The sequence below is a fragment of the Anthonomus grandis genome, chromosome 3 (assembly GCF_022605725.1).
Source record: "Anthonomus grandis grandis chromosome 3, icAntGran1.3, whole genome shotgun sequence".
Classification (NCBI taxonomy): domain Eukaryota; kingdom Metazoa; phylum Arthropoda; class Insecta; order Coleoptera; family Curculionidae; genus Anthonomus; species Anthonomus grandis.
Window position 1 is genome coordinate 4,915,888 of NC_065548.1, and position 14,981 is coordinate 4,930,868.

The window sequence follows — 14,981 nt, forward strand, 5'->3', positions numbered from 1 at the left end:
ATAAGAAGGATCTACTACGATCCACCCCAATTCATGGTAAGTAAGGGCATATTTATTAATTTTGGTAGTAATGAATTACTTATCTGATAATTTGCTTATTTTAAAATATAATTTTAAGGTGCACCACTACAAGCAGGGATTGGAAGCACAAAAAAAAAATTGAAGACTGTATTTTACATTAGTTACGACGAACAAATGTTTTTTTTTGCATTTTCTTAACTATAGACCCATCTCGTTACTTTCGAATATCGCAAAAATATATGAAAAATTCTTAAAGAGACGGTTAATATCTTTCTTAGCAAAATACTCTGGTCTTTCAGATAAACAGTTCGTTTAACAAACTCCAATTAACGAATTACCTGTATAACAACTTGGATAAATCAAAGCCACTACTGTGCATATTTGCTGATCTCTCAAAGGCATTCGATCCTGTTGACGACGACTTTATTCTTATGACATTAGGGGTATGGGTTATAAACCAATTAAAAGCTGTTTAAGCAATAACAAGCAACTTGTCAAAATAAATAATGTAAAAAGTACCTTAAAAAAATAACTTGCGGAGTACCTCAAGGCACTGTACCTTTATTGTGTATTCTATATGTCAACGACTTACTTGAAATGAGTACCTTGGGACAAATAATAAGCTACGCAGATGATACTGCTATTTTTTACTTTGGTGATTCATGGCAATCTGTAAAAGTTAAAGCTGAGAAAGATTTTACAAACATTGTGAATTGGCTTCAAATAAACAAACTGTATTTAAATATATCTAAAATAAAATACTTAACATTTACATCTTATGCAAGCAATTTGCCAAAAATGGAACCACTTAAAATAGACACATACATTTTAGTACCAGAAGCAGAAGTAATGAAATATTTGGGCGTAACAATAGACAGACACTTAAAATGGGGTGTACACGCATCTGAAGTAACAAATAAAATAAGAACTCTATTATTTAAATTTAAACGACTTAAAGAATTTTTGGATTTAGAACACTTGAAAACATTATATTTTACTTTAGTGCAATCACACCTAACTTAGCGGATGGGGTGGAATAAGAAACTGTCATATGCGTTCTCTTGAAGTTGGCCAAAAATTAATGATAAAAATAAACTGTTTCCTTTCAATCAGCTTTTTGCTAATACTGGCATATTTGATTTGCGGCAATTATTGCTAATGAACCTAAAGGAGGCATTGCTGATGAAAATATAATTCATTCCTATGCAATTGGAGCTCAGAATCAGAATGCATTAGTACCCCGAAGTAGAAAAAATTACAGATCTCGGAAATTGAATTATTACAAAAAAAAACACTGAACAAGACATATACAGGATATGACCCAAATCCTAAAAAAAAGAAGACTTTTAATAATAAACTCGTCAAAATATAAATTACCTGTAGCGAACTTAGTCCGGGAACAAATTGTTATTATTATTCTTTATTTTTATCTACGTTTTATTATTGCTATTATTATGTATAGGTGTAATAAGTTATCACGTACAAGTAGTATGCTACTACTTCTGTGATTATTGCCAATTAATCATTTTGTAATTTTTTTTTATTATTGTAAATAAACTGATTTTTTTATTATTATTATTATTATTATTATTATTTCCTCCCTAATACATTTAAGCACACAACAAAAGGAGTCATGTAAACATCCTAGATACGTCATATTATGTCCAGTACATGACGTAAAATGTCTTAAAAGTACGTAAATATGACCTAGAATCCTGCGGAAAGTGGACGTCCTATATACGTAGATGGGGTATCTACTGTGTACGTACATTACGTACAAAATACGTCTTTTGTAGTACGTACCTGTGCTGTTTGGGATACTTTGAAAACGCAGTTTTGTATGTTAGGAAATTTTAAAAAAAGATGAAGCAATGCTCTAAACCACGTTATTAAAAAAAATGCAAATAATAATAATAATAATAATAATAATAAAAGGCCTTTATTTTTAACTCGGCGAATCTCAGCAGAGCTGTTTGGTTAACCGAGCATACATATTACAATCGAGAATTACATAATATTAATAAACATAATTTAATAACAAAGAGAAAATAAATTTAAATAATAAATACACCAATACTTAAAAAAAAATAAAGTATTAAAAAACGAAGGTCTACACATTAATAAATTAAAGTGTAAAAGAAAAAATTACCATGTCATCGAGTACTTTCAGCAAGGCTGAAGATATACTGTATCCCTTTCTAAACCTAGATTAGCACGAAGCAACTAAATTATTTTCGTGTAAGTATTCAACAATCTGGTTATAAAGTACTCTCTCGAAAATCTTTGACAATACGGATAGTAAGCTAATGGGGCGTAATTCAGTGAATTTAATTGGATTACTGATTTTTGGTAATGGGAATACAGTAGCATTCTTCCATTGATGTGGATACGTGCAGGCTTGAATGCGTTTGTTATAAAGTTCTACTAACATGGGAATGATTACTGGATAACATAGTTTTATCATAACGAGGGAGAGCTGATCAGATCCCGAAGTATTAGAAGTAATCTGGCATAAGGCCTTATAGATATCACTATTTGAACACATACTAAATTGAAATTTACTCTCAGTACATTTTGCGGTACGATACATTTTAAGTGTTTCTTTGTTGACTTTTGACTATATTTTTTGCACTGAATCTAAAAAGAAATCGTTAATTTTTTGGGGATCCCTTAGAGAAGGAGGTAAATTAATAATTTTTTTTTGTTTTTCTATAAATGTTCGTTTCGTTTAGGTTACTAAACTGTAGTAATGTACTCAATATATTCCTTTATGAACCAATGGCGTAAAATAATTTCTCACCTCTTTATAGTTTTCCCAGTCTTGGGTACCTCTACTTTTTTTATACTTTGAAAAGAGTTTATTGCAATATTGCTTTAAAATTTTTTAAGTTTCTGTAAAGCATGGAGCGTTGTCTTTTGTGATGCGAACTGTTCTTAAAGGTGCATGGAAATTAAAAATATCTATAACTTTACTTGAGAGAATTTCAACTTTTTCATTGATATCGTTACAGTGAAATACCTCGTGCCAAGTTTGATTTAGAAGATCAGACTCAAAATTCTGTTGACCAAAGTTCTTATAATTACGATACGTTACCATTTAAGGTAAAGTTTCAGGCACCTGAATGTTAAGACTGCAGTATATAAGTTCATGATCTGATTCCTTATATGCATTTGATAGTGTATAACATGTCCGCCTACAAACTTCTTATTGGATGTTATAAAAACGTCAATTAGGCTTGCTTTATCGCCAAAATAACGCATTGGGTTTGATACAAGTTGATATAATTCAAAATTATTGAGAAAAGTATCTACCGAGTTACTAATGCTATTATGACACAACAGATCTATGTTTAAATCTCTCATAAATACTAATTCATCACAATCATGGAAGAGGAATCATGTTGGCCACTGATCCCTCTAATATATTAAGTGCTTGCAAAGCATTAAAACGCGGAGGACGATAGAAAATTTCTACCCCCAAAGTGATATTATTAATTTTAGTTGTTAGCCAACGTTGTACTCAAGTTTCTTCTTGTGAAATGTTATCCAAAACATTTACAATTAAATTGCTACGTACGTACACACCAACACCACCTCGACGGCCCTGTCTGATATAGAACCTTTATAATCTTGTTATAGAAATTATAGAACGCTTTTTTGGGTTATTTTTGCGCTAAAATAAGTCACAGTGTGTGATAATTCCGAGGATAATTCAAAGTAACATTAGGATTGTCTAAGGTCTGTCCATAATCAACAGACAGCATTTGGTCCTGTTTAGTCGTAGGCCTAACTCCTAACTAGCAACTATCGTATCATCCGCATGTTGTAAATTTTGCATCTTTTTTCCGTCAATAGAGACTCTGTCTTCTCAGTTTTCCATAGTTTTTCTAATAAACCATTCTCCATCTATGTTGAAGAGAATTGGGAAGAGTTCATAGACGATGAAATCTGTTGAGGATTTTCTTTCTATTTGTTAGTACTCTATTTTTATCGTACAGGGCTTTTAGGATATATATGAGATGTTCCGATACCCATCTTATCAGGATGCTCCATTGTACGCTGTCAGATGCTTTTCAAAGTTAAGAGAACAAAACATAGCTGGTACATTATACTCGTATGTTTTTCCTATTATTTTTCCTAGGCTCATAAGTTGATGTCACTCCGGCATTAACCCTGTTGATTCTGAAGGGACCTGAGGTAGAAGATCAGAAGTTTTTTAATAATTTCTGTATAACTCTCAAAAAACTTGTTACATTCATCTTTTGCCCCGTTTATAAGTAGAGGGATGTAGACTGATTCCGTCCATCTGTTACGTCGTTTTCCATGTTTTCAGCAGATTTGTTGCAGTCTTTAGCGACGCTGTTTTAAGATTTAGGCAATTTTTGAAGTTTCTCTTTCTGTGAGACCATCAGATTGATACAGTAGATTCTTCCCTCATAAAATATGTTAGGATAAATCAAAGTGAAAATAGGTCATAAGAAACTAAAACTTATCTCACTCCTTAGCCAACCTCGAACACAGTCGGTGTATATATATTAAACACGATATTCGCAAAACAAATAAAGACGTTGACCACCAATGAGACAAAAGAGCTTCAAAAAACTGAACTCTTGATAAGGTACGACCTGCCGGGAGACCAACTGACGGCAACCACTATTGCCGCCGACATCTCATTATTTTTTGACGGCCACCCTGCCGATTTTATAGGCCACTATGTGTATACCATCTGTCATTTCGGTTATTGCCATTAAAACGCGAGATTATTAAGATGTTTGTTTTGACTGTCATAAGTGAATTGGAGATCATTCAGTTGGGTCTTCGGGTCCAACTGCAAAGTGATAAAAAATAATTAAAAAATTTAGAAAAATATTGTTTCTACAGTATTGTCTTTCCAAGGATGTACTTGCCTCTTTCCCTAAATTTTGATGAAAATTTTCAATGCATCAACATGCATGAGGTAAAGGCTGAAACGCACTATCTAAAGAAAAATATTAATGAGATGCAACGTATCCACGATCCTGAGAGAGAAACTCATTGAAAGTGTGCACCAAATCAGATCTTAGAATTTTGGATATCTCAACTATATTTAAAGTAAAGATTAAGTATTCTTAGGATCATATTATGAAGCATCTTACATAGGACTCATCTTGGATCACTGGAATATCACTGAGAGTTCCAAGATGTCCATAACTTAGAAATAGTAATCTGTTTAAAGTGTTAAACTAGGTCTACTTTTATTTAAAAAAAAATAAGATATTACAAAGTAATAATTAAACAGGTAAATGAAAGTTGAGAAAGTTGAATTGATTGCAAACTGACCCAGACCTTCAATTTGCACTATTTGATTGCTTAATCTCGGCTGATGTCTCTTTTTATTCATGATAGAACCAGTTTCTTCAAATTTGGCTACTTTTGACCTGGACGCCTTTCGTCAAAACGTTAAGCTGTCCTTAAAAATCCTGGGGATCATAAATGAAAATAATGTCTACACGTTCAACTATGCTGTACATAGTGGTTAAAAAATGGTATAAATTGAACGGAAAGTCACTTGTTCTTAAAATAATACCAGTTACTTTTCAAGTAAATTCTATGATAATAAAATTCGAATATTTAATATCAACAATTTTGTTCGACAAAAAATTATAAGACATGTTTAGAATTCTTAAGAAACAATGCAATTAATTTAACGTAGCCATCATTTTGAACATTTAATTAAAATTAAATAAAAGAATGTTCAAAAATGTGTTTTCATTTATTGCATTCCTTGACAAATTAAGAGAAATGTTCTGAAACCTGTATCATTTCTATCGTATCATTGGAAAGCATTTTGCAAGAGCTTCAAGATGTGTATCACTCGATCCTCCTTTCTGCTTTTAGGGGTGTATCTTACCCTGTAGAAAGGGTTGTTAATAAGGGTGGGATAGTAGGCTTGTTTTTTCCCCCTTCGTTTTATAGAAACTGTTTTCAGCGTTTTTTTATTCAGTTTCTCGTGCCTATGGTTATTTTAGGTTTTAAAAATGTTTTTAGTTTCCCACTAGCTTTGTCCCTTTCTTCTCTTTACTATCCTTGTCTTGATAAAATAACCCAGCAGAAACTGCAACGTGTACAAAAGTTTCATTTTCTTACATTTGTGTATCTATAAAAACCAAGAGCCAAAATAGCTGTTAGAGAAATTAATTCCAAGAAATGCGATTCACGATAGAGATATAAGACATTAGACTCTGACATTGCCACACCATAACACAGCTCTTTTCTCATGTAGTTATACTTACATTGCCGTAACAATTTTTAATCGATTTAGACCTAATTTTTCAATTCCAATATCTCGCTTTAAAAATGATTATAACACTTTGTTCTTAGAGGAACAATTGCACAATTAGTTCTTTGTTCTTTGTGGATTTATAAATGTGTTTAATTAATTTTTGTTCTCTCAATTTGTTCTTTGGTTAATTTTTATATTACTATTACTGCTTGTTTTAAAAAATATTTGTAATTATTACTATTAGGGTTAAGAGATAAAATTAGCTTTGGCTAATCTTCGCCTTTTTGGGCAAATGTAATGTAATGTACATTTGATACCAAATAAAGACATATTTATTTATTTATTTATTTATTTATACACGGAATCAACCCCATTACAAAAAATATATATATTTCTGAAAAAGAAATAAAAGCTATACTACCTAACCACTAATTACTAATTAACAATAATTATCAGACTTAATCTTAATACCAAGGATAATTAAACCGTTTTACAAGTAGTAACAATATTCTCTCAAAATCAGAACAATTAACAATGCAAAATTAGCTAAGAAAAAACAAAATATATTATTATCAATGACAATGATCAAATGTATTTCAAATTATTAATCATATGGCAAAATTAATTCAAAAAACAAAATCCTACAAACTCTTAATAAGACTCCTAAAATGTAATAAGGAAATTCCCAAAACTTCAATTCCAGTAGAGTTTACCAGCCTCAAAATCCTTTCGACAGGCGAGTGCATAGCATAGTTGGTACGATGATAAGGCAAAGAAAACAATCGATTTGCCCTCAGATTACGGTATGGAATATTAAATGAAATCCTATTAAGTAGTTCGGGACAAATCACAAGGCCATTCAAAAGTTTATAAATAAACACCAAATCATTCTCAGTGCGTCTCTTAAGTAAACTCCGCATATTCAGCATGTTCATTGCTTCATCATAACAATAGTCATTAGGAACTGGAATGCGAAGTTTATAAAGGCAGAATCGTAGAAATTTATTTTGAACCCTCTCCAGTGCCATACAATTATTCATGTACAGAGGAGACCAAATTATTGATCCATACTTCAACAAAGAGACAACAAGTGATATGTACAACCTTTTGCAAGTTTCAACTGACAGATCCTTACAATTGCGCAAGACAAAACCAAGGACCTTAGATGCTTTAGTTATAATAGTATTTACATGGGTATTAAAATTCAATTGTTCATCAAAAAAGATACCAAGGTCCTTTACTACTTCAGTGTACCTAAGATTCACATTATCAATAGTATAGGAGGAAGTTACCCGTTTGTTTCTTTTGTAGAAACTAATGTAACTGCATTTACCCACATTCAGAGCCAAACTATTACCAACACACCATTCACACAATCTATTTAGATCATCTTGCAAGAGAACCATGTCTTGTTCTGAACTGATCACCCTATAAAACTTGAAATCATCGGCAAATAACAAAAAATTACTATTTTTAAAGCAAACCAAAATATCATTAATGAAAATATTGAACAACAGGGGAGAACAATGACCACCCTGTGGAACCCCAGAGGTCACACTGATAAGATGCGACCTAGCATCCCCAATTTGTACCTGCTGAAATCTGTCAGAAAGAAAACTTGCAAACCAGGCCACCAAACAATCTGAAAAACCAAAAAGTCTCAATTTTTCTAATAATAAGCTATGCTTGACACTGTCAAATGCCTTGGAAAAGTCTGTATATATTACATCCACTTTTTCACCCCTCTCCAAAGCACTTAACAGAGCACCCTGATACAGCAATAAGTTTGTAATAGCAGACTTGCCACGACTGAAGCCATGCTGTTCACTTAACAGAAGTTCTTTGCAATAAAAATTAATTTGGTCATAAATAAGACTGTCTAGAAAATTTGGGATGGCAGACTGTACACACACGCTCCTGTAATTGATCATTTCATTAGCAGTACCACATTTAAATATAGGCGTAATAAAACTGAGTTTCCACTCGGATGGAAGAACTGTCAAGTCTAAAGACCTACTGAATAAAATAAAGAGGGGATAAGAGAGGGCACATACACATTTTCTCAAAAAATAATTGGGTATACCATCAGGGCCAGCACTAAGTTTACCCCTTAAATCGAAAGATCTTATCAAAAATTAATCCAATAGATAATTTAGGATTTGGAATAGTCATGTTTACACCAGCCTGCCGAGAAGGTAAGACATTATTATCTCTATTATAGACAGTAGAAAAAAACCTGCAATTTGTTCACAACCTGCAAACTCCCCATCATTATAGGTCATCAAATCAGGAAGCCTATTCGTTGCTCTCCTGTTATTAAACTTATACCAAAAACTTTTGGGGTTTGTATAAAGTAACTGGTCCAAATTTGAAATAAAGTTCTGGTAACAAGTCTCCGTTAGAGTTTTCCACCTAGCTCTAAGATCTGAAAAGACTTCGTAGTCTGCAACAGTATGACTAGACTGATATTTTTTATGTGAAATTTTATTTTGCTGGATCAAGTACTTTAACTCCCCTGAAAACCAACTGGGAAAAGACGAGGTTTTGAATCTCTTAAGAGGCACAAACAAAGCTATAGCCATATTCAATATATGATAGAACTCTGAAACCGCATCATCAATATTAATTACATTCAAAACACTCATTCATCAACTCCACACAAATAACTATTAACACCCAAATAATTTGCATTTCTAAAGTCATAGAAGAACTGTACAAAATTTAAAGTTTTTTCTTTACCATTGTTAAAAGTTAACTCAAAATGATAAGGCTTATGATATACAGATTTATCAAAAACATAGTCAACAGCTTCACTCACCACTAGATCATTCCTATTTGTAAAAGTGAGATCAAGAAAGGCATTTCTATCATTTGGCACAAAATTCCTATGAAAAAAGTTAAGGTAAGAATAAAACTCCCCAAGTATTAATTCACATGAGTTAGGTGGGCATCTAACAATAGTTTCAAACTTATTATTTTCCCAAAGAGCATCCGGAACATTAAAATCACCAAAAATAATAAATCTCTATTAGATATACTGATAGTCCTAAGATATATCCTATGCACATCTTTGAGATATAAATGGATATCTACTCTATATTAGATGTAATATCTATATATTCCCTATATCCTGGATATAGAAGGACATTTGGATAACCAGACGATATTTGTTGGCTATCCTGAATATCCTATACAGATACTGGATATCCATAGCAGATATCCTGTGGACTCCTAGTCTATATACTGTGTTATCTGGGTAAAGACAGTTTAGCTTATGCAACTAACGAAGGGTTAAAATCTAATAGGAAAAAATCAATTCAAACCTTATTAAAATCAATTTTTTTATCGAAATATGTCCACGTTGCATCAAAATATTGTGGGAACTCTCAAAATAGAAATTAACCAATCCAAAAATTCCGAAATTCTCAAGAAAACCCGTCACAGATCGACATCTACACATTTTTTTATTATTATCGTGTGCCTATCAGCGGCGCCAATCACCAAAAAAAACCGATTCGCACGACAAAAAGTCGACGTTTATGATGATGATGTTGATGTCCCACACTTCGCACCGAAAAACCTAAAGCTCGACGCACACTTATCCGTTCATGTTGATCGGGTCCGTCCGAACTCGCAACATCGAAACGGCAACAAAAACCGAAAATTCGAAATTTTCATTCCACCTCTGCCGTGCGTACAATAATAGCGTAGAGTGTACGAGCGAGCGAGCGAGCGTAAGTAGTTGGAAGCAGCGTTTCGCCTCATTTCGTCGCGAGATCCCGCTTCGAAAGCGACGACGCATCAGCGGATACTTTTCGAAATAATATCGTTTGTTGAGCGAAAAATCGCGCGCGACTCAGAAAAAAAAAACGTTTTCGAAAATTCACGGCTCCGATTCTGAGGCATGTTCTACAGACGACGGTTCCGGAGACTTTTTTCTCGGTCAGAAGTGTTTTTCAGCGACGCGTACTGAGAGTTGGTTTTTATTTTTAATAATCTGAGTGGTGGTCGAGCACCCTGGAGGGTAGTTTTTGCTTTTTTTTTTCTGGAGGTGTTTTTTCTATTTAGTGTTCGTCCCGTTTAAGGAATGTGTTTAGGTGTGAGTGATGCTGTCCACGGCATTGCTCAGTGATAACGCTCTGTATGCAACCGACCTATGTGTAAGTAAGTAATTTTTTTTTTGTGCGTGACGCGTGATTTTTTTATTTCGACGGTTTTGTGTTTTTTTTTTAGTCGTAATATTTGACAAAATTTTCAAGGTTTTTATAAACAAAAATTTTTTTTTTTATTCGTGGTTTTTGAACAGAAATTTTTTAATATTTCGACCAATTTTTCAGCTATAGTTGAGCTTCAAATAATAATTTTTTCCCATATTTTCAATTTTTTTTTCTGAAAATCTACTTTTAAAAAAAATTAAACAGATATTCAAGGTTTTTTTCTGGTAATTTTTTTTTCAAGAATGTCCTGACTTTTAGCCAAAAATGACAAAAAGATCAATTTTTACCTGCAGATATAAATTTTTTCATAGTCCAAGATTTATTAAGAATAAATAAATATTATTTTAGACGAATTAAAAAAAATAATTAAGAAACAGCCAAAATAAAATTTAGGAAAAAGCGTGTTTTTTTTAAAAAAAATCCACGTGATACCACGTGTTACAGAGAATAAATAACATAGCATTTTAGATTATATTTATTAATATAATTTAAAATGTTATTTATAAGAAATACATACATATATGAAACCGACATAAAATTAAACTCACAATTTCCACCATTTTCCTCTGCTATAGTTTTCAGTTTTTTAAGAATAAGTTCAAGGTATTTTTTTTGTTCTGGTAATTTGGAGTTTTACCTTTATTTTTCTGGTACTTAATATTTATTTCAAGAATGTCCTGACTTAGCAAAAAATTAAAAAAAAGAGTTAATATTTATCGGCAGATAAGACTTTTCTTATAGTCCAAAAATTACTTATTATTATAAAATATTCAAGGTTTTTTTCTGGTAATTTTTTTTTCAAGAATGTCCTGACTTTTAGCCAAAAATGACAAAAAGATCAATTTTTACCTGCAGATATAAATTTTTTCATAGTCCAAGATTTATTAAGAATAAATAAATATTATTTTAGACGAATTAAAAAAAATAATTAAGAAACAGCCAAAATAAAATTTAGGAAAAAGCGTGTTTTTTTTAAAAAAAATCCACGTGATACCACGTGTTACAGAGAATAAATAACATAGCATTTTAGATTATATTTATTAATATAATTTAAAATGTTATTTATAAGAAATACATACATATATGAAACCGACATAAAATTAAACTCACAATTTCCACCATTTTCCTCTGCTATAGTTTTCAGTTTTTTAAGAATAAGTTCAAGGTATTTTTTTTGTTCTGGTAATTTGGAGTTTTACCTTTATTTTTCTGGTACTTAATATTTATTTCAAGAATGTCCTGACTTAGCAAAAAATTAAAAAAAAGAGTTAATATTTATCGGCAGATAAGACTTTTCTTATAGTCCAAAAATTACTTATAATATATAATTTCAGACAAATTAAAAAAAAATATTAAGAAACAACCAAAATAAAATTTGGGAAAAAGCTTGTTTCTTTTTTTAAATTCATAGTTTTCTTTAAATTTACAGGGCATTTTATTAACATATTCTAAAACGTCATTTATAAGAAATACATTATTTGAAACCGAAATAAAATTAAACTCACAATTTCCATAATTTTTCTCTGCTATAGTTTTCAATCTTTTAAGCATAAGTTCAAAGTGTTTTTTTAGTTCTGCGTAAATTAGAGTTTTTACAAAAATTATGATAAAAATAACCGATGAGTTTTTTAATTAAATTGGACTAAGAATTATTACTTATTTAAAAAACCAAAATTCAATTTGACAAAATTTTCATCGTTTTTTTCAGCTGTAGTTTAGACTCAAACATGAACGTAATTATTTAATAATTAAAAAACCAATACATTTTTTTTTATCTTTTTCATTCATATTTTTTTTAAATCAAAAATACCAAATTAATTTACGCACGAGTGCGTAAAAAACGCAAAAAAAAATTTAACAAATTAAAAATTAAATATCAAATAAACTTTTTAAATTGCGCACTTTTTACGCACTAGTGCGTGACAAGACTTTTTTAGACACTATTGCGTAAAAAGTGATTATAAACCCTGAGAAGTGTTTACTTTATGCACCGTAGTAAAAAAAAAAATATTAGCTTCCCATATGAATTTTTTGCTAGTTTAAAATATACTCAAAATAGTTTACTATTTTAGGAAATTTTTTCTTCAATTAAATAGGAAAAAAATCCAAATTATATTTAGAAAAAGTCGTACTTCTTTACTGCCATAATTTAACAGCAAATACATTTTTTCCCTAGTTGAAGACATAGTTTAATTTTACAAATATAATCATTATAATGTTATTTTAAAAAAAATATGACAAATATTTATATTGGAAAATTCATAGATTTAAACAAAAAAAGAGATTTTTGACAAATTTTAAATTAAAAATCATCTTCTTAGCTATAGTTCGTTTGCAAATATAATTTTTTTCCTTGTTTTCAATTTTTATTTATTTATTTAGCAGTTTATTTCCAACAGGCAAAGCCCAGTTACAGGAAAATCTACAATTAATGTTTTGAAAGTGTAAACAAGTATTAAATTACTATAAATTAAATAACAAAAAAAAGAAAAATAAGGAAAACTTAAATTACTATAGTAACATCATGTATATATCAAAATTAAAGGAGATGTAAATTAAAAAGGAATTACGGTAACTGTTGGTTTGTCAGAGACAAAACTAGATCCTTTATGGAGCATACAAATATGTCACAGGTTGATGATACTGAATTAAAAATTCTGCACATTTGATATACGGGATCCTGAAACCTAATGTTAGTTCTGGCGCGAACTAAAGCAAAAGTGATATTTGCTCTAGAAGCAAATCAGAAATAGAATATCGAAATAATGAAGTTGAATGAATATGAATATAATGAATATGAAGTTGTTTTTTTTTGCCTGAAAATAAGCTATTGGCTGAAAAAGTGTCTTAAAGTAGCTGATTTTGTAGTCAGTAAAGGCTTGTATAGTTTCACCGCAAATATTAATTTTTCTCTTATTTCTTACATATCAAAAACTCATTATTTAATAAAAATGATCATAAAGTCAAGGTATTCTTTTACTTCTAGTATTTTTTATTAAAAATATTTTAACACTATTTTGAATAAAGGTTTATTAAAGTTTAATCGGCTACAAAAAATATTGAAAAAAGTAAAAATTTTAATGCATTTAAAAGATTAATTAAAAATTATAAAATATATGAACTTTTATTATTCTAATTGCTTTATAATGATTATTTGTTTGTTATACGTATTTTGCCGTTGGTTTAATAAATTATTATTATTATTTTCTTTTGACAAAAATGTCCACCATTTTCTCATCAATAAATTATATACCTGCAAATATGACATTTCCCTGGTTGAATATATATTTTAAATAATAATAATAATAAATATTTATTTAGCCAATTTTGCTACAAGTAAATTACGTAATTTAAATATTTTAATAGCGTAAATTATAAATATAGGAGTAAGATGTAAAAAAATTATTTATAAACATTAGTTTTTTATAAAAAGTAAATAAACATAAAAAACCCGCAATTATTGTTAATATAAAATGATAATACGAAGACATTTATTAATAAAACAAGAGGACAAAAATTATTACATTGATTGTTTAAAATGATTTATGTTCTAAACACTAGCAAACCTGTATAAAGCATGGAATTAAACATTTGAATGTATTTACAAATAATTTTATAAATTTTATCATACTAACAAATTAAAAAAAAATTATAAAAAATTTTATAAATGTGTATTTAGAAAAAATATTTACGTAATTTATTACACAAATTACTACATTAAAATGTCCGTATTTTAATTAAATATTCATACGAAAAAGTTGCGTTTTTGGCTATTGATATTTTCTGCAGCTATATTTAGCCTAAAAATTTTAATTAAATTTTTCTTAATTGTATATCTTATCATAAACACAAGATGTTCCTTATCTCATATTATGTATTGTTGACCCTTGAAAATCGTGATTTTTGATAAAAATTACCCATAATTTCACCACTATTCCTAGTTCAAGCTATGTTCTAATTATGTAACAAATTTAATGAAAATCAGTTTATATTTTGAAACAAAAAATTGATGGAATTCAACTTTGATGTAATTCGTTTAAGATTTTTGATATTTTCGAGAATTTAAATAAAAATGACACAATTTTTCAGAAAAAGGTTTTCACGTACATTTAATACGTTTTGGCAAGAATTACCCGGAATTTCCATCATTTTTTCAGCACTAATTTTATTGCAAATATAAAATTTATCCTAGTTGAACAACGTTTACAACAAATTCCTAATTTTGAATACAAACTTCCCTAAAATCCATCGTTTTCCCAGCTACTGTTTACCTGCAAAAAATTTCCTAACTTGAACACTTAATTAAATCATTTCAGAAATTTAGGCATACATTTTAGGTTTTTTAATAAAAAGTACTATTGATTATAAGTAGTATTTTTATTTTAAGTTACAATTTTGATACGATCAAGTTTCCGGAAGTTTGATATCAGGCTCTCATTGTATTGGTTGTCCTCAATATTCTTTCCTAAAAATAAAAGAAA

General features: G+C 29.8%; 1 protein-coding gene and 1 long non-coding RNA gene across 5 annotated transcripts in view; one reads left to right on the top strand and one right to left on the bottom strand.

Moving 5' to 3' along the window:
- The window catches only part of LOC126733755 (uncharacterized), a 196,204-nt gene that overhangs the window by 83,115 nt on the left and 98,108 nt on the right, over positions 1-14,981 (top strand). The window contains exon 1 of one of the 3 annotated variants that reach the window (XM_050437150.1): positions 9,815-10,447. The exons of 1 other annotated variant lie outside the window; for it this stretch is intronic. In XM_050437150.1, the coding sequence (XP_050293107.1) occupies positions 10,440-10,447 (8 nt within the window). In that variant the 5' untranslated portion in view covers positions 9,815-10,439. Of the gene's footprint in view, positions 1-9,814; positions 10,448-14,981 lie in introns of those variants that run through there. One more of the 3 variants, XM_050437148.1, reaches the window with a different exon arrangement.
- Positions 14,280-14,981, bottom strand: part of LOC126733757 (uncharacterized) — a 157,746-nt gene continuing 157,044 nt past the window's right edge. Inside the window, exon 4 of one of the 2 annotated variants that reach the window (XR_007659854.1) lies at positions 14,280-14,965. This is a non-coding gene — a long non-coding RNA (uncharacterized LOC126733757). The remainder of the gene's footprint in view (positions 14,966-14,981) is intronic. The other variant, XR_007659853.1, reaches the window with a different exon arrangement.